Source organism: Haliotis rubra, unplaced genomic scaffold (assembly GCF_003918875.1).
Source record: "Haliotis rubra isolate DU_JTF1 unplaced genomic scaffold, ASM391887v1 Scf245, whole genome shotgun sequence".
In the NCBI taxonomy this organism is placed as follows: Eukaryota; Metazoa; Mollusca; class Gastropoda; order Lepetellida; family Haliotidae; genus Haliotis; species Haliotis rubra.
Genome location: NW_025766503.1, coordinates 1,351,033 through 1,376,877, shown reverse-complemented (window position 1 = coordinate 1,376,877; position 25,845 = coordinate 1,351,033). Strand labels below are relative to the sequence as shown.

At 40.8% G+C, this 25,845-nt stretch overlaps 1 protein-coding gene and 1 long non-coding RNA gene across 2 annotated transcripts; both read right to left on the bottom strand.

The window, feature by feature from the left end:
- Nucleotides 1-1,416: 1,416 nt before the first annotated feature.
- Nucleotides 1,417-25,830, bottom strand: LOC124279044 (LYR motif-containing protein 4-like). Its single transcript, XM_046714844.1, has 3 exons — nucleotides 25,729-25,830; nucleotides 18,225-18,345; nucleotides 1,417-2,194 (listed from the first exon to the last, which is right to left on the bottom strand). Exons 1-3 carry the CDS (start codon nucleotides 25,812-25,814, stop codon nucleotides 2,120-2,122), a joined length of 282 nt encoding a protein of 93 aa, XP_046570800.1. The 5' UTR covers nucleotides 25,815-25,830; the 3' UTR covers nucleotides 1,417-2,119.
- Nucleotides 22,152-23,040, bottom strand: LOC124279045. The gene is made up of 2 exons (XR_006899280.1): nucleotides 22,635-23,040; nucleotides 22,152-22,506 (listed from the first exon to the last, which is right to left on the bottom strand). It is a non-coding gene; the product is annotated as an uncharacterized LOC124279045 (long non-coding RNA).
- Nucleotides 25,831-25,845: the final 15 nt, after the last annotated feature.

The window sequence follows — 25,845 nt, the reverse complement described above, 5'->3', positions numbered from 1 at the left end:
TTAAATGTTTTCAGAAAATATATCATTTCATGATGTAAACCGATAAGTGGATTTACAAGTTTAACAGGCTCTTTTCAAATTTATTTTGTCCCTGGACTATCTCGGTATGCTGAGGTGAGATTGTATGAAGTCTGCGAGACATGAGTTAACTTCTTTTCATCTACTGACATGATTGTAAAACTGGGTCGTTAATGGGCATACATGTATTGTGAATGACAGTTTGATACAGCATAAACCACATATCTTTTTATATGGTCTCTGGTTACAGATAGCATTGCTTTGTGAAACAATGCAAGATTCATTTATGGGTTAGAAATTGATAATTGTCGATGCGCTGTTGTCCTTCTCATAGAATCACGAAATCCTGAGACGACTAACAAAGATCGCTGCATGTATGCTAATTCATACTGAGTGAAATTATACAATTAGCAAAATCACGTACAGTGATGACGCTAACTTAAAGGTTTCCTTTACAAGAAACGTCTGTAAGGCTGGTTGTAAATCATCGCAAAGTATTGATCATGTGGTTACAACCCGCATAAGTGTCAACAATCAACAGGAGTGGTATTTATGAGCTGGCTAATTAAAAGGTGAGGTAAGACATAACACAGTTGTTGGACAGTCCAAAGTGAATTTTACAAACTGTCCTATTTTGGGCCGCTGAAGTGGGAAGGGAGATTACGAGAAATTGTGTTTGTGTAACAAAAGTTGACCCCCTGGCTGGGGGGGTGTCATGATGATTTTACGGAAAAGCATGTGCAATGTGAATAAAACTCTCTGTCATATAAAAACATATAATTTGGACAGAAACAGTTAACTCCATTTAAATTCAAAAGGAGCCCCAGTGAACCTGATTAAATATAAATTTGTTTCTTTTAGGACGCTTGCAGAGAAGGCTGGGCAGAAGGAAAAAGACCGTGCCTGCTCAACCCCATACCCTGATGGTCACAGACAACCAATGGCCAACCTCCTCTCTCACTCTGTAACCAATTGGTTTCCTCACCACCCCTGATATGTTTTAATGTCGTGGCAAAACATAAGTTTACTAATTGTTATATATTCTCATTTCATAAAAATAATACAAATATTTGGGGAGGGTAATGAAGACATTGGGCACTCAATAATGAAATATAAAGTGTTTGGGCAACAAAAATGGCTGAGATATATCATGAAAGTTTTCCTCAATGTTTTGTTACTAATGTTGGTTACATTTGTTCCTTATTGTACATTTTTTGTCAAGCTGCTGAGAAGACACTATTGACTATAGGTGGTTCCAGTGTACCTGTTCGTTCACACTACAGGGATTCTTGTCACACAAGGTCCGAAAAAAACCTGCCATGTGGTCAGACTAAACAGCCGTTGGTTGACACTACAGGTTGAGGGAATACAGAGTTTTAGTGTTTTCTTTGGGACCAGTGTAAGTGCACTTTTATTTGCCAAAATGTTGTACACTATTACTGTCTCCAGTTGTATTGTACAGATAACAATATTCTGTGTTCATGGGTATTCCTGCTTGGAAGTAAGAGGTGACCAATGGGATCAGGTAGTCAGGCTCATCGTATCCCAATTGCAAGATTGATGCTCATACTGTTGATCACTGGATTGTCTGATCCAAACTTAATTATTTACAGACCGCCACCATATACAGTAGCTGGAATATTGCTGAGTGCTGCGTAACACTAAACTCACTTATTCACTCACTCCTGCTTGGCAAAAAACATAAGTAATATTCTTGACTCATGCATTTTGTTTTCAGTAGAATTGTGAAAGTAAAAGTTTTTCAAGAAACATTTTTATAAAGTCTTACATTAGACTGTATATCTGGAATACAGAACACATACCAACATTACACACTGGAGGATTACAGGCCTGACCTAAGCAGTCAGGGATCATCCTCTATTATAAATACATATATATTTGTTACATAGACAAATTCTAACAAACTCAAATTCACAACATTCATCAATCATCAACTATTATCAGCTGAACAGTGTTTTCTGTATTCCTGAATCTGTGTCAAGGTGTCACAACACCCTGTCGAGCACTGCGGTGACCATCAGTAATCAGTCTGCACACATTCCTCCGTTTGTTCATGGCAGTGACCAGTGGTACTTGATGTCTATCCAGGGGGGAACTTGCTGCTTCTACTTTCAATGATGAGTCTGCCCTCACCATACAGCTGACCAACAACCACCTGCAATACACACCTCACTATATAAACATGTCTACAGCTGGCTGTTCTAGGATCACTTGTGTATGAATTGCTTTTTCAGGATCACACATATTCTATTTTTGGACCGCCCATTTACTGCTTGCTATTTAGGGATCGCCCATTTACTGCTTGCTATTTAGGGATCACCCATTTACTGCTTGCTATTTAGGGATCACCCATTTACTGCTTGCTATTTAGGGATCAGCCATTTACTGCTTGCTATTTAGGGATCACCCATTTACTGGTAGCTATTTAGGGATCAGCCATTTACTGCTTCCTATTTAGGGATCGCCCATTTACTGCTTGCTATTTAGGGATCACCCATTTACTGCTTGCTATTTAGGGATCACCCATTTACTGCTTGCTATTTAGGGATCAGCCATTTACTGCTTGCTATTTAGGGATCAGCCATTTACTGCTTGCTATTTAGGGATCACCCATTTACTGCTTTCTCTAATTAGGGATCACCCATTTACTGCTTGCTATTTAGGGATCAGCCATTTACTGCTTGCTATTTAGGGATCACCCATTTACTGCTTGCTATTTAGGGATCACCCATTTACTGCTTGCTATTTAGGGATCAGCCATTTACTGCTTGCTATTTAGGGATCACCCATTTACTGCTTGCTATTTAGGGATCACCCATTTACTGCTTGCTATTTAGGGATCAGCCATTTACTGCTTGCTATTTAGGGATCATTACTGCTTGCTATTTAGGGATCAGCCATTTACTGCTTGCTATTTAGGGATCAGCCATTTACTGCTTCCTATTTAGGATCAGCCATTTACTGCTTGCTATTTAGGGATCATCAGCCATTTACTGCTTGCTATTTAGGGATCACCCATTTACTGCTTGCTATTTAGGGATCACCCATTTACTGCTTGCTATTTAGGGATCACCCATTTACTGCTTGCTATTTAGGGATCAGCCATTTACTGCTTGCTATTTAGGGATCAGCCATTTACTGCTTGCTATTTAGGGATCACCCATTTACTGCTAGCTCTTTAGGGATCAGCCATTTACTGCTTTATTTTTAGGGATCAGCCATTTACTGCTTGCTATTTAGGGATAACCCATTTACTGCTGGCTATTTAGGGATCGCCCATTTAGTGCTCGCTATTTACGGACCCATTTACTGCTTGCTAAATGATTGATCAGTCACACATTGCTTCCTATTCTTGAATCATAAGAATACTGCTTGCTTTTCTAGAATCACGTGTACTTGTTGCTTTTCTAGAATCACATATATTGCTTGCTACTGTAGATCACATACTTACTACTTGCTACTGTAGATTACATATGTACTACTTGCTATTCTAGGTCCCATATTTACTGCTTGCTTTTCTAGAATCATGTGTACTTGTTGCTGTTCTAGAATCACATATATTGCTTGCTACTGTAGATCACATATGTACTACTTGCTACAGTAGATCACATATGTACTACTTGCTATTCTAGGTCCCATATATTGCTTACTGTTCTATGTCCCATGTATTGCTTGCTACTGTAGATCACATATGTACTACTTGCTATTCTAGGTCCCATATATTGCTTGCTATTCTTGGTTCCATATATTGCTTGCTGTTCTTGGTTCCATATATTGCTTGCTGTTCTAGGTCCCATATCTACTGCTTGCTATTCCAGATCCCATATACTGCTTGCTATTCCAGATCTCATATACTGCTTGCCATTCTTGGTCCCATATGCACTGTTTACTATTCTATAGTGCGTTTGGCTCAAAAGCGGACCGATGAATTGCAATCTTACTCGAAAACTAATAAACATATAATACTCAATGAAACGCTGATCATAAACAAAACATCAGACCAACTCTGTGATTTGTGTGCAGAATTTATGTCCTAAAATTAAAAAAGTTGTTTAACAAACTATCATTTAAATATTGACACAGTTCACTATTTTGCACGAGGGAGGAGTGCAGACAAAGGGACAGCCAGATGTGCAAGAAAGGATGGAGATGGCACAGCACAGGTTAATGAATCCTTAAATTTTTCGGCACTTGTGCACATGCTTCTCTAACACCTGGCTGTGTCCTAATTTTAGGACATAAATTCTGCACACAAATCACAGAGTTGGTCTGATGTTTTGATTATGATCAGCGTTTCATTGAGTGTTATATGTTTATTAGTTTTCGGGTTAGATTGCAATTCATCGGTCCGCTTTTGAGACAAACGGACTATAGATCCCATATGTAGTGCTTGCTAGTCTAGATCACATTGGGCATTGTGTGAAGCCCATTTCTGGTATTGCCGGCTGTGATATTGCTGGTATATTGCTACAAGCAGCATAAACCTTAATTCAGTCACTCACTCACTAACTCTAGATCCTACATGTACTGCTTGCTATTCTAGGATCCCACATGTACTGCTTGCTATTCTAGGATCCCACATGTACTGCTTGCTATTCTAGGATCCCACATGAACTGCTTGTGATTCTAGGATCCCACATGAACTGCTTGTGATTCTAGGATCCCACATGAACTGCTTGTGATTCTAGGATCCCACATGTACTGCTTGTGATTCTAGGATCCCACATGAACTGCTTGTGATTCTAGGATCCCACATGAACTGCTTGTGATTCTAGGATCCCACATGAACTGCTTGTGATTCTAGGATCCCACATGTACTGCTTGTGATTCTAGGATCCCACATGTACTGCTTGTGATTCTAGGATCCCACATGTACTGCTTGTGATTCTAGGATCCCACATGTACTGCTTGTGATTCTAGGATCCCACATGTACTGCTTGTGATTCTAGGATCCCACATGTACTGCTTGCTATTCTAGGATCCCACATGATTCTAGGATCCCACATGTGCCTTATTCTAGGATCCCACATGTACTGCTTGTGATTCTAGGATCCCACATGTACTGCTTGCTATTCTAGGATCCCACATGTACTGCTTGTGATTCTAGGATCCCACATGTACTGCTTGTGATTCTAGGATCCCACATGTACTGCTTGCTATTCTAGGATCCCACATGTACTGCTTGCTATTCTAGGATCCCACATGTACTGCTTGTGATTCTAGGATCCCACATGTACTGCTTGTGATTCTAGGATCCCACATGTACTGCTTGTGATTCTAGGATCCCACATGTACTGCTTGTGATTCTAGGATCCCACATGTACTGCTTGTGATTCTAGGATCCCACATGTACTGCTTGTGATTCTAGGATCCCACATGTACTGCTTGTGATTCTAGGATCCCACATGTACTGCTTGTGATTCTAGGATCCCACATGTACTGCTTGTGATTCTAGGATCCCACATGTACTGCTTGTGATTCTAGGATCCCACATGTACTGCTTGTGATTCTAGGATCCCACATGTACTGCTTGTGATTGCCCACATGTACTGCTTGATTCTAGGATCCCACATGTACTGCTTGTGATTCTAGGATCCCACATGAACTGCTTGTGATTCTAGGATCCCACATGTACTGCTTGTGATTCTAGGATCCCACATGTACTGCTTGTGATTCTAGGATCCCACATGTACTGCTTGTGATTCTAGGATCCCACATGTACTGCTTGCTATTCTAGGATCCCACATGTACTGCTTGCTATTCTAGGATCCCACATGTACTGCTTGCTATTCTAGGATCCCACATGTACTGCTTGTGATTCTAGGATCCCACATGTATGCTTGTGACTAGGATCCCACATGTACTGCTTGTGATTCTAGGATCCCACATGTACTGCTTGTGATTCTAGGATCCCACATGTACTGCTTGTGATTCTAGGATCCCACATGTACTGCTTGTGATTCTAGGATCCCACATGTACTGCTTGTGATTCTAGGATCCCACATGTACTGCTTGTGATTCTAGGATCCCACATGTACTGCTTGTGATTCTAGGATCCCACATGTACTGCTTGTGATTCTAGGATCCCACATGTACTGCTTGCTATTCTAGGATCCCACATGTACTGCTTGTGATTCTAGGATCCCACATGTACTGCTTGTGATTCTAGGATCCCACATGTACTGCTTGTGATTCTAGGATCCCACATGTACTGCTTGTGATTCTAGGATCCCACATGTACTGCTTGTGATTCTAGGATCCCACATGTACTGCTTGTGATTCTAGGATCCCACATGTACTGCTTGTGATTCTAGGATCCCACATGTACTGCTTGTGATTCTAGGATCCCACATGTACTGCTTGTGATTCTAGGATCCCACATGTACTGCTTGTGATTCTAGGATCCCACATGTACTGCTTGTGATTCTAGGATCCCACATGTACTGCTTGTGATTCTAGGATCCCACATGTACTGCTTGTGATTCTAGGATCCCACATGTACTGCTTGTGATTCTAGGATCCCACATGTACTGCTTGTGATTCTAGGATCCCACATGTACTGCTTGTGATTCTAGGATCCCACATGTACTGCTTGTGATTCTAGGATCCCACATGAACTGCTTGCTGTGATTCTAGGATCCCATTCTAGGATCCCACTTGTGATTCTAGGATCCCACATGTACTGCTTGTGATTCTAGGATCCCACATGTACTGCTTGTGATTCTAGGATCCCACATGTACTGCTTGTGATTCTAGGATCCCACATGTACTGCTTGTGATTCTAGGATCCCACATGTACTGCTTGTGATTCTAGGATCCCACATGTACTGCTTGTGATTCTAGGATCCCACATGTACTGCTTGTGATTCTAGGATCCCACATGTACTGCTTGTGATTCTAGGATCCCACATGTACTGCTTGTGATTCTAGGATCCCACATGAACTGCTTGTGATTCTAGGATCCCACATGTACTGCTTGTGATTCTAGGATCCCACATGTACTGCTTGCTATTCTAGGATCCCACATGTACTGCTTGTGATTCTAGGATCCCACATGTACTGCTTGTGATTCTAGGATCCCACATGTACTGCTTGTGATTCTAGGATCCCACATGTACTGCTTGTGATTCTAGGATCCCACATGTACTGCTTGTGATTCTAGGATCCCACATGTACTGCTTGTGATTCTAGGATCCCACATGTACTGCTTGTGATTCTAGGATCCCACATGTACTGCTTGTGATTCTAGGATCCCACATGTACTGCTTGTGATTCTAGGATCCCACATGTACTGCTTGTGATTCTAGGATCCCACATGTACTGCTTGCTATTCTAGGATCCCACATGTACTGCTTGTGATTCTAGGATCCCACATGTACTGCTTGTGATTCTAGGATCCCACATGTACTGCTTGTGATTCTAGGATCCCACATGTACTGCTTGTGATTCTAGGATCCCACATGAACTGCTTGTGATTCTAGGATCCCACATGTACTGCTTGCTATTCTAGGATCCCACATGTACTGCTTGTGATTCTAGGATCCCACATGTACTGCTTGTGATTCTAGGATCCCACATGTACTGCTTGCTATTCTAGGATCCCACATGTACTGCTTGTGATTCTAGGATCCCACATGTACTGCTTGTGATTCTAGGATCCCACATGTACTGCTTGCTATTCTAGGATCCCACATGTACTGCTTGCTTGTGATTCTAGGATCCCACATGTACTGCTTGTGATTCTAGGATCCCACATGTACTGCTTGTGATTCTAGGATCCCACATGTACTGCTTGTGATTCTAGGATCCCACATGAACTGCTTGTGATTCTAGGATCCCACATGTACTGCTTGTGATTCTAGGATCCCACATGTACTGCTTGTGATTCTAGGATCCCACATGTACTGCTTGTGATTCTAGGATCCCACATGTACTGCTTGTGATTCTAGGATCCCACATGTACTGCTTGTGATTCTAGGATCCCACATGTACTGCTTGTGATTCTAGGATCCCACATGTACTGCTTGTGATTCTAGGATCCCACATGTACTGCTTGTGATTCTAGGATCCCACATGTACTGCTTGTGATTCTAGGATCCCACATGTACTGCTTGTGGATTTCTAGGATCCCACATGTACTGCTTGTGATTCTAGGATCCCACATGTACTGCTTGTGATTCTAGGATCCCACATGTACTGCTTTTTGATTCTAGGATCCCACATGTACTGCTTGTGATTCTAGGATCCCACATGTACTGCTTTGTGATTCTAGGATCCCACATGTACTGCTTGTGATTCTAGGATCCCACATGTACTGCTTGCTATTCTAGGATCCCACATGTACTGCTTGTGATTCTAGGATCCCACATGTACTGCTTGTGATTCTAGGATCCCACATGTACTGCTTGTGATTCTAGGATCCCACATGTACTGCTTGGTGATTCTAGGATCCCACATGTACTGCTTGTGATTCTAGGATCCCACATGTACTGCTTGCTATTCTAGGATCCCACATGTACTTGTGATTCTAGGATCCCACATGTACTGCTTGTGATTCTAGGATCCCACATGTACTGCTTTGTGATTCTAGGATCCCACATGTACTGCTTGTGATTCTAGGATCCCACATGTACTGCTTGTGATTCTAGGATCCCACATGTACTGCTTGTGATTCTAGGATCCCACATGTACTGCTTGTGATTCTAGGATCCCACATGTACTGCTTGTGATTCTAGGATCCCACATGTACTGCTTGTGATTCTAGGATCCCACATGTACTGCTTGTGATTCTAGGATCCCACATGAACTGCTTGTGATTCTAGGATCCCACATGTACTGCTTGTGATTCTAGGATCCCACATGTACTGCTTGTGATTCTAGGATCCCACATGTACTGCTTGTGATTCTAGGATCCCACATGTACTGCTTTCTAGGATCCCACATGTACTGCTTGTGATTCTAGGATCCCACATGTAACTGCTTGTGATTCTAGGATCCCACATGTACTGCTTGTGATTCTAGGATCCCACATGTACTGCTTGTGATTCTAGGATCCCACATGTACTGCTTGTGATTCTAGGATCCCACATGAACTGCTTGTGATTCTAGGATCCCACATGTACTGCTTGTGATTCTAGGATCCCACATGTACTGCTTGTGATTCTAGGATCCCACATGTACTGCTTGCTGTGATTCTAGGATCCCACATGTACTGCTTGTGATTCTAGGATCCCACATGTACTGCTTGTGATTCTAGGATCCCACATGTACTGCTTGTGATTCTAGGATCCCACATGTACTGCTTGTGATTCTAGGATCCCACATGTACTGCTTGCTATTCTAGGATCCCACATGTACTGCTTGTGATTCTAGGATCCCACATGAACTGCTTGTGATTCTAGGATCCCACATGTACTGCTTGTGATTCTAGGATCCCACATGTACTGCTTGCTTCTAGGATTCTAGGATCCCACATGTACTGCTTGTGATTCTAGGATCCCACATGAACTGCTTGTGATTCTAGGATCCCACATGAACTGCTTGTGATTCTATCCTGTAATCCCACATGTACTGCTTGTGATTCTAGGATCCCACATGTACTGCTTGTGATTCTAGGATCCCACATGTACTGCTTGTGATTCTAGGATCCCACATGTACTGCTTGCTATTCTAGGATCCCACATGTACTGCTTGTGATTCTAGGATCCCACATGTACTGCTTGTGATTCTAGGATCCCACATGTACTGCTTGCTATTCTAGGATCCCACATGTACTGCTTGTGATTCTAGGATCCCACATGTACTGCTTGTGATTCTAGGATCCCACATGTACTGCTTGTGATTCTAGGATCCCACATGTACTGCTTGTGATTCTAGGATCCCACATGTACTGCTTGTGATTCTAGGATCCCACATGTACTGCTTGTGATTCTAGGATCCCACATGTACTGCTTGTGATTCTAGGATCCCACATGTACTGCTTGTGATTCTAGGATCCCACATGTACTGCTTGTTCTAGATGAACTAGGATCCCCACATGTACTGCTTGCTGCTAGGATCCCACATGTACTGCTTGTGATTCTAGGATCCCACATGTACTGCTTGTGATTCTAGGATCCCACATGTACTGCTTGTGATTCTAGGATCCCACATGAACTGCTTGTGATTCTAGGATCCCACATGTACTGCTTGTGATTCTAGGATCCCACATGTACTGCTTGTGATTCTAGGATCCCACATGTACTGCTTGTGATTCTAGGATCCCACATGTACTGCTTGTGATTCTAGGATCCCACATGTACTGCTTGTGATTCTAGGATCCCACATGTACTGCTTTCTAGGATCCCACATGTACTTTGTGATTCTAGGATCCCACATGTACTGCTTGTGATTCTAGGATCCCACATGTACTGCTTGTGATTCTAGGATCCCACATGTACTGCTTGTGATTCTAGGATCCCACATGTACTGCTTTTGTGATTCTAGGATCCCACATGAACTGCTTGTGATTCTAGGATCCCACATGTACTGCTTGCTATTCTAGGATCCCACATGAACTGCTTGTGATTCTAGGATCCCACATGTACTGCTTGTGATTCTAGGATCCCACATGTACTGCTTGTGATTCTAGGATCCCACATGTACTGCTTGTGATTCTAGGATCCCACATGTACTGCTTGTGATTCTAGGATCCCACATGTACTGCTTGTGATTCTAGGATCCCACATGTACTGCTTGTGATTCTAGGATCCCACATGTACTGCTTGCTATTCTAGGATCCCACATGTACTGCTTGTGATTCTAGGATCCCACATGTACTGCTTGTGATTCTAGGATCCCACATGTACTGCTTGTGATTCTAGGATCCCACATGTACTGCTTGTGATTCTAGGATCCCACATGTACTGCTTGTGATTCTAGGATCCCACATGTACTGCTTGTGATTCTAGGATCCCACATGTACTGCTTGTGATTCTAGGATCCCACATGTACTGCTTGTGATTCTAGGATCCCACATGTACTGCTTGTGATTCTAGGATCCCACATGTACTGCTTGTGATTCTAGGATCCCACATGTACTGCTTGTGATTCTAGGATCCCACATGTACTGCTTGTGATTCTAGGATCCCACATGTACTGCTTGTGATTCTAGGATCCCACATGTACTGCTTGTGATTCTAGGATCCCACATGTACTGCTTGTGATTCTAGGATCCCACATGTACTGCTTGTGATTCTAGGATCCCACATGTACTGCTTGTGATTCTAGGATCCCACATGTACTGCTTGTGATTCTAGGATCCCACATGTACTGCTTGTGATTCTAGGATCCCACATGTACTGCTTGTGATTCTAGGATCCCACATGTACTGCTTGTGATTCTAGATGTACTGCTTGTGATTCTAGGATCCCACATGTACTGCTTGCTATTCTAGGATCCCACATGTACTGCTTGTGATTCTAGGATCCCACATGTACTGCTTGTGATTCTAGGATCCCACATGTACTGCTTGTGATTCTAGGATCCCACATGTACTGCTTGTGATTCTAGGATCCCACATGTACTGCTTGTGATTCTAGGATCCCACATGTACTGCTTGTGATTCTAGGATCCCACATGTACTGCTTGTGATTCTAGGATCCCACATGTACTGCTTGTGATTCTAGGATCCCACATGTACTGCTTGTGATTCTAGGATCCCACATGAACTGCTTGTGATTCTAGGATCCCACATGTACTGCTTGTGATTCTAGGATCCCACATGTACTGCTTGTGATTCTAGGATCCCACATGTATGTTCTAGGATCCCACATGCTTTGTGATTCTAGGATCCCACATGTACTGCTTGTGATTCTAGGATCCCACATGTACTGCTTGTGATTCTAGGATCCCACATGAACTGCTTGTGATTCTAGGATCCCACATGTACTGCTTGTGATTCTAGGATCCCACATGTACTGCTTGTGATTCTAGGATCCCACATGTACTGCTTGTGATTGTGATTCTAGGATCCCACATGATACTGCTTGTGATTCTAGGATCCCACATGTACTGCTTGTGATTCTAGGATCCCACATGTACTGCTTGTGATTCTAGGATCCCACATGTACTGCTTGCTATTCTAGGATCCCACATGAACTGCTTGTGATTCTAGGATCCCACATGTACTGCTTGTGATTCTAGGATCCCACATGTACTGCTTGTGATTCTAGGATCCCACATGAACTGCTTGTGATTCTAGGATCCCACATGTACTGCTTGTGATTCTAGGATCCCACATGTACTGCTTGTGATTCTAGGATCCCACATGTACTGCTTGTGATTCTAGGATCCCACATGTACTGCTTGTGATTCTAGGATCCCACATGTACTGCTTGTGATTCTAGGATCCCACATGAACTGCTTGTGATTCTAGGATCCCACATGTACTGCTTGTGATTCTAGGATCCCACATGTACTGCTTGTGATTCTAGGATCCCACATGTACTGCTTGTGATTCTAGGATCCCACATGTACTGCTTGTGATTCTAGGATCCCACATGTACTGCTTGCTGATTCTAGGATCCCACATGTACTGCTTTAGGATCCCAGTGATTCTAGGATCCCACATGTACTGCTTGTGATTCTAGGATCCCACATGTACTGCTTGTGATCTCTAGGATTCTAGGATCCCACATGTACTGCTTGTGATTCTAGGATCCCACATGTACTGCTTGTGATTCTAGGATCCCACATGTACTGCTTGTGATTCTAGGATCCCACATGTACTGCTTGTGATTCTAGGATCCCACATGTACTGCTTGTGATTCTAGGATCCCACATGTACTGCTTGTGATGTACTCTAGATTCTAGATCCCACATGTACTGCTTGTGATTCTAGGATCCCACATGTACTGCTTGTGATTCTAGGATCCCACATGTACTGCTTGTGATTCTAGGATCCCACATGTACTGCTTGTGATTCTAGGATCCCACATGTACTGCTTGTGATTCTAGGATCCCACATGTACTGCTTGTGATTCTAGGATCCCACATGTACTGCTTGTGATTCTAGGATCCCACATGAACTGCTTGTGATTCTAGGATCCCACATGAACTGCTTGTGATTCTAGGATCCCACATGTACTGCTTGTGATTCTAGGATCCCACATGTACTGCTTGTGATTCTAGATTCTAGGATCCCACATGTACTGCTTGTGATTCTAGGATCCCACATGTACTGCTTGTGATTCTAGGATCCCACATGTACTGCTTGTGATTCTAGGATCCCACATGTACTGCTTGCTATTCTAGGATCCCACATGTATTCTAGGATCCCACATGTACTGCTTGTGATTCTAGGATCCCACATGTACTGCTTGTGTGATTCTAGGATCCCACATGTATACTGCTTGTTGCTAGGATCCCACATGATCCCCCACATGTACTGCTTTGTGATTCTAGGATCCCACATGTACTGCTTGTGATTCTAGGATCCCACATGTACTGCTTGTGATTCTAGGATCCCACATGTACTGCTTGTGATTCTAGGATCCCACATGTACTGCTTGTGATTCTAGGATCCCACATGTACTGCTTGTGATTCTAGGATCCCACATGTACTGCTTGTGATTCTAGGATCCCACATGTGACTGCTTGTGATTCTAGGATCCCACATGTACTGCTTGTGATTCTAGGATCCCACATGAACTGCTTGTGATTCTAGGATCCCACATGTACTGCTTGCTATTTCTAGGGATCCCACATGTACTGCTGCTAGATTCTAGGATCCCACATGTGCTGCTTGTGATTCTAGGATCCCACATGTACTGCTTGTGATTCTAGGATCCCACATGTACTGCTTGTGATTCTAGGATCCCACATGTACTGCTTGTGATTCTAGGATCCCACATGAACTGCTTGTGATTCTAGGATCCCACATGTACTGCTTGTGATTCTAGGATCCCACATGTACTGCTTGTGATTCTAGGATCCCACATGTAACTGCTTGTGATTCTAGGATCCCACATGTACTGCTTGTGATTCTAGGATCCCACATGTACTGCTTGTGATTCTAGGATCCCACATGTACTGCTTGTGATTCTAGGATCCCACATGAACTGCTTGTGATTCTAGGATCCCACATGAACTGCTTGTGATTCTAGGATCCCACATGTACTGCTTGTGATTCTAGGATCCCACATGTACTGCTTGTGATTCTAGGATCCCACATGAACTGCTTGTGATTCTAGGATCCCACATGAACTGCTTGTGATTCTAGGATCCCACATGTACTGCATGTGTGATTCTAGGATCCCACATGTACTGCTTGTGATTCTAGGATCCCACATGTACTGCTTGTGATTCTAGGATCCCACATGTACTGCTTGTGATTCTAGGATCCCACATGTACTGCTTGATTCTAGGATTCCACATAGGATCCCCACATGTACTGCTTGTGATTCTAGGATCCCACATGTACTGCTTGTGATTCTAGGATCCCACATGTACTGCTTGTGATTCTAGGATCCCACATGTACTGCTTGTGATTCTAGGATCCCACATGTACTGCTTGTGATTCTAGGATCCCACATGAACTGCTTGTGATTCTAGGATCCTAGGATCCCACATGTACATGATTCTAGGATCCCACATGCTTTGTGATTCTAGGATCCCACATGTACTGCTTGTGATTCTAGGATCCCACATGAACTGCTTGTGATTCTAGGATCCCACATGAACTGCTTGTGATTCTAGGATCCCACATGTACTGCTTGTGATTCTAGGATCCCACATGTACTGCTTGTGATTCTAGGATCCCACATGTACTGCTTGTGATTCTAGGATCCCACATGAACTGCTTGTGATTCTAGGATCCCACATGAACTGCTTGTGATTCTAGGATCCCACATGAACTGCTTGTGATTCTAGGATCCCACATGTACTGCTTGTGATTCTAGGATCCCACATGTACTGCTTGTGATTCTAGGATCCCACATGAACTGCTTGTGATTCTAGGATCCCACATGAACTGCTTGTGATTCTAGGATCCCACATGTACTGCTTGTGATTCTAGGATCCCACATGTACTGCTTGTGATTCTAGGATCCCACATGTACTGCTTGTGATTCTAGGATCCCACATGTACTGCTTGTGATTCTAGGATCCCACATGTACTGCTTGTGATTCTAGGATCCCACATGTAACTGCTTGTGATTCTAGATTCTAGGATCCCACATGTACTGCTTGTGATTCTAGGATCCCACATGAACTGCTTGTGATTCTAGGATCCCACATGTACTGCTTGCTATTCTAGGATCCAACATGAACTGCTTGTGATTCTAGGATCCCACATGTACTGCTTGTGATTCTAGGATCCCACATGTACTGCTTGTGATTCTAGGATCCCACATGTAACTGCTTGTGATTCTAGGATCCCACATGTACTGCTTGTGATTCTAGGATCCCACATGTACTGCTTGTGATTCTAGGATCCCACATGTACTGCTTGTGATTCTAGGATCCCACATGTACTGCTTGTGATTCTAGGATCCCACATGTACTGCTTGTCCCACATGATTCTAGGATCCCACATGTACTGCTTGTGATTCTAGGATCCCACATGAACTGCTTGTGATTCTAGGATCCCACATGAACTGCTTGTGATTCTAGGATCCCACATGAACTGCTTGTGATTCTAGGATCCCACATGCTGCTTGTGATTCTAGGATCCCACATGTACTGCTTGTGATTCTAGGATCCCACATGTACTGCTTGTGATTCTAGGATCCCACATGAACTGCTTGTGATCTAGGATCCCACATGTACTGCTTGTGATTCTAGGATCCCACATGAACTGCTTGTGATTCTAGGATCCCACATGTACTGCTTGTGATTCTAGGATCCCACATGTACTGCTTGCTATTCTAGGATCCCACATGTACTGCTTGCTATTCTAGGATCCCACATGTACTGCTTGTGATTCTAGGATCCCACATGTACTGCTTGTGATTCTAGGATCCCACATGTACTGCTTGGATTCTAGGATCCCACATGTACTGCTTGTGATTCTAGGATCCCACATGTACTGCTTGTGATTCTAGGATCCCACATGTACTGCTTGTGATTCTAGGATCCCACATGTACTGCTTGCTATTCTAGGATCCCACATGTACTGCTTGTGATTCTAGGATCCCACATGTACTGCTTGTGATTCTAGGATCCCACATGTACTGCTTGTGATTCTAGGATCCCACATGTACTGCTTGTGATTCTAGGATCCCACATGTACTGCTTGTGATTCTAGGATCCCACATGTACTGCTTGTGATTCTAGGATCCCACATGTACTGCTTGTGATTCTAGGATCCCACATGTACTGCTTGTGATTCTAGGATCCCACATGTACTGCTTGCTATTCTAGGATCCCACATGTACTGCTTGCTATTCTAGGATCCCACATGTACTGCTTGTGATTCTAGGATCCCACATGTACTGCTTGTGATTCTAGGATCCCACATGTACTGCTTGTGATTCTAGGATCCCACATGTACTGCTTGTGATTCTAGGAATGCTCAGTGAATTTAGGTTAACAGAATGTGAGCCTGAATAACCTTGTCCGCCCCAACTGATGTTTAAACTATCAACACATTGTAATCATTCAGAATTTAACTTAGTTGATGCCGATAAGTGGACCTAATCTGTTTAGCTGGTTAGTCAATTAATTACATAGAGTGTTTCCAACGTCTTTTATTACTTTCTTTGGTTAAGACAGTTTACGTGGCAGTCAGGTAGATATATTGTATCTTGAATGTTTTCATAACCTGATCAGTTGCTTCAGCTGACATTCACTACCACCGAAAGAGTTGTATAAAGAGTGTATAAAGAGTTTTACAAAGAGTTGTATAAAGAGTGTATAAAGAGTGTATAAAGAGCATATAAATAGGTGTATAAAGAGCGTATAAAAAGTGTATAAAGAGTGTATAAAATCAGATTTGAATTCTGTAAGCACGAACACCACACAAACCATTGCTATTTGAAGCGGCAAGGTCAGGTAGTCGATTGTGGCCTAATGCATCGAATTTTGAACAGTCAGCAGTGCCGATCAGTTGAATCATGCTTGCGTGGTTCTGTGCTAATTGGTTGAATTTCAGACCTTGTTAACCCACTGGGACAGTCTAAGTTCAGTAATTAAGGGGTCGGAAGTAGTGTCATCTTCCAGGTCACAGTAGGAATCTGTGCTTTCAGATCCTTCAGATGGTTGATAATCTTCATCAGATCTACCATCACTTTCATCAGAGTAATCACCACCAAGCTCCCGTTGCATAAGTTCAAATAAGTTTTGTTAATCCATGTAGAATGTGCTCTAGGCACACAAGTCACAGAAGACCAGCAGAAAAGGTTAAATGAATCTGATTGCCAGGAGCAATTCTAAATGCTGGTCAAAGATTTGTCAGTGGGGTCTGCATGGACCCCATCAGTCCCCAGTAGGTTATGTGCAATAATACAACTATAATGGAAATTCTTTCTATATCTTAAACCTGATTTTTAAAAGGAAAAATGGTCAATGAAGATTACCCGACGTCCTATTAAGATAGTTTACCACTGAACGATTCTATCACAATATGTATAGCCTTGGGGTCCATTTCTCTCCATAGGACAAGGGTTAATGCATCATTTTCAATTTTGTACAAAAGTACAAAAATAGAGAGAGTCCAAACCTATATCTAATGCATCAATTTCTCATTGCATCATATGAGTAGGCAAAGATAAGTACAAAAGTACAAAAATAAAGAGAGTCAAACAATCCCCAACACCCCTTGCGTCTTTTTCTTGGTATGATCCAATGTGTTGATAACATATTCACACCCAAACACCATGGACTGATGTCTGCTCTTAATGCCTGTCGTGTATGGTGCGCATGTCATTATATAGTCTACAGTCATATACCAAGTAGAGGAAATACAGCTGAGTGTTCCATGAAGAAATACCTCTGCAATATAGTGTATGATGGGACCGATAGATCAGGCACAAGAATAAACAATAACATTACATATTGTTTAGACAAGCTCACTTGAAGTTGAACTTTCAGATGGCAAGCATTCTAAATTATTTTCTACTCTAAGGGACAATTATTTCTAACCTTGAAATATTTACTACCTGAATGTATGTAATACTGTAATATTATAAGCTATATTAACTTCTCACCTGTCGCTTAATAATGCTTAGGTTTTCTTTAGCATCTTTCAGGAGATTCGATATTTGCTGAGGATCAGTGACATTCTTGTTGGTTCTAAAACTGTCTCTTGTCTTCCTCCAAGCATACATCCTGCAATAGAAGATGGGGGGCTTGAGATGTATGTGTATCTGCTTCTGCAGATAGTGGTATGCATGCAGGGAATTATGGTAGTTAATAGAGCTTCAAGAAAGCTGCTCAAGGATCTACAAACCAGTAACCATGGGCAGTGAACTTCACCTACTGTGCGATTTCCAGCTATTACTTTGTCTCCGGCTGTAATGAACAAGTATGATTTTACTCCAACACTGTTATGATGGACAACTATGTTATGGGTTCTCACTTGTGGGGAATAAAGTGCAAGACTTTGACATAGTGAGCACATACACACTAGACCACCACACCATGAATATAATGAATATTATCAACATATGTTTGGGATACGCATCATGGATTGATTTTGCAAAATCCTGGCTGCACCAGTGCAGGTAAATTATTACTAGTGCACGTAACTTTTATTCTCTGGATGCATCCAGTGCAGGTAACATTTTCCACCACAAGTGCATGTAAGCAGTGATCGAAATAATGGCCTGCCCGCCTCCCTGAGGCTGGCAATTTTCCTGTCGGGCTGCCTGAAAAAAATCTCCATTCTCCCCCGATTGTCTGGCTGCTATTTTCAAATACCTCCCTTTTGGAAGCACCGTATGAATAACATGCGAGAAGATATATTTGAGGCGGGTACTGCTTTAAACTTTCCTATTAAAATTTTTCAGAAAATATATCATTTCATGATGTAAACCGATAAGTGGATTTACAAGTTTAACAGGCTCTTTTCAAATGTCACAGGCTGGGGATGTGACTGAGTATTTCATTACATGATTGTTGTTTTTAATTTGCTGAACTTATTCCCATATGAAACAATGATACTTGTTTGTTTTTGTAAACAAATGCAATTTATGAGTCAAAAGTGTGGGCAGGCAACAATTATTGAAAATTATTTCGATCACTGCATGTAAGCAGTTCTATAAGATAAATTTCTCATACTAGATAAGTCTTTTGTTGTTGTGTGTATCATGTGAATCAGCTACCAGAAGTAAAAACTGTAAACAAGTCTGCTCTCATTCTCACAAATCAGTCATGTAGATCTCACACAGTGTACACAATTTTGTTACATTTCATGGAAGGTCAGAGGTCACTGTGTAATGCAACACTTGTGAAGGTGGATGGTTGATTTCAAGTGGAAAAGAAATTGAATTTATAAATGAAAATGTCAGTTAAAAAGCAGCCATCCCTCAAAGAATTCCTCAAGACATGCAGTGTTGTGAGCAGTTCTGGACATAGTGCTATTGGCCATGAGTACCCCTCTCAAACTGCAGACATGGAATTGTCTGCTGTCAGTGACATACCGGTAGATGGGATCATTCACTGCATGGTGCAGCCATATTTGATGGTGCAACCTGATGAATTCACTTGGTTGCAGCTGGTGCAGGTAGTGAAAGAAAGTGAAATTGTACCCTGCACATATATATATTTGGCCTTGCATCTAATGTATTCATAATGATTATTGTTCAATAATGCATGAAGCTGGCAGTGATCCAGGATACATCCAATTGTACAAATTCATATAACGGAAATATGTAGTATACATTAATTATCCCAATGTCAAATGTGTGACTTAACATGACACACATAATACAAGTATCCATTGATGCAGCACTTCAAATCTTATAAACAAAAAGCAAAGCAACATAACCATGAGTTGTTTCAAGTTTTAATTGGTTGATATAAGGGCATAAAACAACCATATGAAATGGCACGACTCATTCATTACATAAAGTGAACTACTGTAGAAGAAACACATATACTGTTTTCGTTTCTTTCCTTTCAACATATCACAGTCCCAGCCTGGTCAGACAGGATTTTACCCATTTAAGTCAGCTGCTGGATGTCACAGCGTTAGCTTTAGGCTTACCCATAACTGCTCACTAGCTGCCTAAATAAAAGTAGTGTGCTATAGAGGTATTGAGGGAGGTAATCACTGACTTCCCAAACAATGTCAGCTTACAACTTGAATAAGATACAATGTACAGCAGCAAGGGCAATCAATACTTGATAATGTCACAGGGCTGTAGTCTAGTTAACAGGGATATTCAGTTGATGCCCAATACCTTATTCATACCCAATCTTAACATACCGGTAGTCAATATTGCAAAGAATATGGTATACTTCCCTTAAACAGTGTAATAATGAAACATGGCTTAGTATCATTGAGGAACATGTGTAAGTCGCAAAATGTGCTGATGAAATTACTCTACATTTGTTTTATACACTCCAAAATTTAGACAAACCCAAATGGCACAAGCCATCAGTAAAAGACAAAGTAACCAAACACCAAGCTTCACACAATGTACGCATCTGAGGAATCGAACCCGGGTCTTTGGTGTGATGAGTGAACGCTCTAAACACTGGTCTACCCCACCGCCACTTCACAGGAAAAAATATAAACCCTTTGCATTTTTATATTCAATGACATTACCCTGAAGGCATCTTTTGCTCAATGATGAGTTCGCCTGTTTAGTTAATATTGGGTCAATTTTATCACTTAAAAGGACAATTTAGCCAACACCAATCATTATTCCTATATTAGCACAAGTGTGCATTTGACTGCACCTGTTGTCCACTGGTGATGGGGCATGGTTGTAGCCTACAGGTGAAAGCATACACTCATCATACAGAAGACCAAAGTTTGATTCCCACAGGGGCAGAATGCCAGAAGCCCATTTCCGATGTTCCCTAGGGCTGCAACGATTCACCCAGACCTCAATTCGATTTTTGATACTGGACCCTTGAGTCGATCATTTTTTATGCGATTCTTCATACAAGTAAAAACATCAGATTTCATTTAACTTTCAGAGTCTATTAATTAAACAAAACATATCACACTGAAAACCTTTTCCAAGATTTGATTAGGAAATCAGGAATATAAATGATGTAACCTTTTTCAAACAAATAAAATATTATTTTCAAACACAGAACAGTACTCAAATATCGAATGGAAACAGTGATAATGGTTATCGAAAATTGAAACTAAGGTGTCAAGATTCTATTTTCAATGAATCGAACCTAATTGTTGCAGCCCTAGTGTACCCAACTGTGACATTGATGGAATTTTGCTTAAAAACAGTGCATTACCATACTCACTCATTCCAATGGTTAGCACAATAACAGTGAAATATCTGACTTTTTGTTACCATGATTACAAACACATAACTATGAAAGTATATTTGTACACACTGTAAGTGCTTATCTGTTCTACTCTTTTTACAACAATTAGAAACAATTACACCAACACTGGGAAAGTTTTCATCATATTCTGTGTCCAATTCATTTGCTTCAAAACAGCAAGACTCTTAAATGGGTAAAAATAGGCAAAAGAAGGACCAACTTCCAGTTCAACGAATAGAGTTATACATTCCTCATCTGTCTACAGGTTCTTCCACCTATGTTTGTATTGGCCAAGTACTTGGATCCCTCTTACCATTGTTTACTATGCTAAGGATATTGAAATTCTTATGAGGATGCTCATATTGATATGGATACTAGATGATCCTTATCCACAGAGATCTGTACCCAACAAAATGGCAAACTCTTACACAAAATTCTCATCAGCTTCATACCCATTTTGGACAACTCATATCTTTTTAGGTCGGCCCTTTTACCCAAATTTGGATGACCTGTATCCAATAATTATGATATGGATGACCTGTATCCAAATTTGGAATCAAACCAAGATTTTGGATGATTCATACTCAAATTAGATGACATGTACCCATGTACATCATATCTGAAACTGGATTTCATAAACCAATATAGACTGTATAAAAAGACAAAAGATTTAGTACTCTTATAATGATTTATTCAACCCTGTGATAACAATATATTCCTTGCACTATTCTTTCACAAAATCAGAGACCATATACTGACATATATCAATAAATGGTCTCTGACAAAATCAATCAATCATTATACATTTCAAACATTCATTTGTTATTCATTTTATCCATTTTTCATTTCAAACATTCATTTGTTACACAATTTATTCATTATACATTTCAAACATTCATTCATTCATACATTTCAGATATTTCTATCTCAAGTACAAGAGAGTCATCAAGACTTCATTCTTTTCGTAGCATCTGATCTCTATTTCTTTTTCACCTCTGATGAACTGCCGGTATGTTGTCAAATCAATGCCTGTGAAAAATAACAAAAAATATACAATTGTTATCATACAGTTATTTTTATGTGCAATGTATTTTTAGATTTCATATGGTTTTGAAAAGTTGTTGTTAAAAAAACATGAACAAATATCAGATATTTACCTGATCCAATACACAGTGCTGCCAGTAGTTGCAGATGTCGCACTGTTGTTGCACTCTCATCTCCATGTAACACACAATACCATTTCATTCTTTCAATCTTTGGAGGACATTCATTTTGTTCCTAGTATAAAATGAATGACTAATGAACACTCATTCTCCCTTTGATACTCTTAAATTAGGATTAAATTCATTGCGTTAACTCAGTTAGCCAAGGTGGGATATTGTTGGTTTCTTATTTAAACTTAGTACTAGTAGGCTTGGAAATCGGTCTGAGAAGTTTACACAGTCGGTGATTGGACTACTAAACATGCTTAAGTGTTACAAGAAAAACAAATCAAACATAGTCTTAGCTGAAAACATGTCTCAAACATCGTTTCAGGGCCACTGAGTATAACAGTGGTTGCTATTTTACTATGAATTCATTTGGTCAGCTGAAAACACATGTATCTCAAACGATACGTTTAGAGGGAACCACTGAAGTCATACATATTTTCATTTTGTATGGTTGCTATCCATTTTACTACAAATGTGTATGGGTTGTCCATAATTTGGGTATAAATCATTGGTTCAATTATCCATGTGCTGTTTTGTCAGAAGTAAATCACATTTGTTATATCCAAATCATCATCATTTCTTTCCATAAACTGCAACACTGTTTAGAAGATGAACCATCACAAGTCATACATATTTGTCATTTTAAAATATTCATACATATCCAGAGCAATTTCATGGTTGTTGCTTTTGTTATTGTTTTCTCCAGTGAATACCGGATGATAACCCAGAATTCATGACTGTTTACATTACCTCTGCTGCGCCACCCTCATGCGCACCTGATAGTATAAGTATAGACTGATCAACAAAGATGAAATCTTTTTTACTCGATAATATTTCAATCTTATGTTTATTTTGTTGTAAAATTATGTAGACTTTGATGAATAATTTAGTTTCTTAAAAAAATATTCACTTTGATAAAAATGCTGATTTTGATGTAAATGTTTGATTTCATAGTAATGTTGACTTTATAAAAATCTTAACATAAATGGATGTAGAATTTGATTTAGAAATAGTTTGACAGTGAATTTGGTGAGAAGCCCGATATAATAGCATTGTTTGAAAGTAAGTCTAACAAAGTACATGGGGAGTCTTGGGGAGAGTAGTGAGCTTGGGTTCACTATTAGTCAGTCTGAATGTTGTATTAAATGGAATTATTTTAATAACAAATCTGCCAGTGGTAAAAAATGTTAGGACTGATATAACGAAGTCAATGAACGTCTTTATATTTTGTCTTATAATCCTAATTAGTTTATCATATTTGTATGCATTTTAAAACTTAATAAAATGCACACGATCTGCTTACACTTAATGATTTTATAACATGACTGTAATATCTAGACATCTTATAGATTGCCAACGTGAATCATATGTCACAAAAAAAAAAAAAATGATTCTGTTGAATGCCATAACAAATAAATGAAAACAAAATGCAAATATTAAAATTAAAACTGACTAAAGTTACAGCAATAATATCAGGCTATCCTACCTTCTTCGAGGAATGTATCCATCAATATCCACATAAAGGAAACAACATGCCATTCACCTTCAGCTGACAAAGAATCCTGCTCCATGTCATGTGTCTTGTAACAGTCTAATATGCGAAAACGTAATCTATCGTTTCAGGTTTTTCACATTGGTGTGTAGTCCCATTGGTCACCCAAGATAGCACACCTGGCAACTAACTGCATGATGTCCGCCATTCTTTAAAAAGTAATTTAGTTAGCCAATAATGAGCAATCAATCAATGTATTCCTCTGTAGGAAGGATGTTGTTTTTACAAAGAGACTTTACGACAGGGTGTATTCAGTATAGATTAGTAAATCTACATACATAAACACTACCTTTTTGACAAATCTGCTGTGCAGGATAAAAGCAATTAATCCATCAGCGTGTTATCGGTTAATCTTTGATCAATGTTTGTTTTTGTAACTAAGCTGAATTCGACGTTCTGGTGTTTTCGACGATTACGCTGCTGGCGCTATATCGGGGGAGTACATGCGCGATCGGTGAGCACAAGCAATTTCATCGGCAGAGTGGATGCCCAGTCACTGTCGTGAGAAGTTGTATTGACAATTGAAAACCGGAAGTTAAGTTGTTTATAAAGCAAACAAACATCAATATTATTTACCCGAGATCGTTAATAACACTTCAGGGGCGGTGGGGTAGCCTAGTGGTTAAAGCGTTGGCTCATCAAGCCGAAGACCCGGGTTCGATTCCCCACATGGGCACAATGTGTTAAGCCTATTTCTGGTGTCCCCCGCCGCGATATTGCTGGAATATTGCTAAAAGCGGCGTAAAACTAAACTCAGTCAGTCAGTAATACCACTTCAGATGCAAAATCAATTGCCTTTATAACAAAAAATAGCAAGCGAAAATTCAGTAAGATCATTCGCCTGCTGGTGACAGGCAATATTTAAATAGAAAGCCACGTTATCACAACACTCCCTCACAGTGCGGAGCAAAAAGTATGGCTCATCGTTGAAAACCCATACAAAATTCACGGATGTGGCGAACGGCAACAGTTTCGCCGAAACGATGTCATCAACCTTATTTTTGTAGGAAACACTTGATATTTTTGTGTTAAATAGATGAATATATCCTTTATCACCCAAGGTTAGTAAAATTAAAACTTCAAATGATATTACAGATAAAAATTACGTTTTTGTCTTACATCGTCGAAAACTCCTGACACCGGGATATATATGATGTTATTATCGCGATATAGCGAGACAGCGCTCTGGTAAGGTGCACTCTACTCTAGTCCCCACACCCTTCCTCACCCCGTACCCCCCACCCCCATAAAAAACCAAAATTACAAACTAACATGCATACCTCACCCTAAATATACATTCAAGGGAGTACTGCACTTTACCGGGCGCACTTTTTTCAGATTAATTAGCGCTGCTGGGGTTCCCTAACCCTAACCCTAAGGATCGTAAAGGGTGCCTAACCCTAACCCTAAGGGTCGTAAAGGGTGGCATAACCTTACCCTAAATCCTAACCCTAAGGATCGTAAAGGAACCTAAGGAAAATGAACTACCTGTAGTTGTATTCTGTAAATTTACTTGCTTCGCGCAATAAAGATCTATAGAGAGCCAAAGCCTGCGGTCTTGTGGTGATCGCCATTTTGTACCGGAAGTGTTCAAAAGTAAACTCT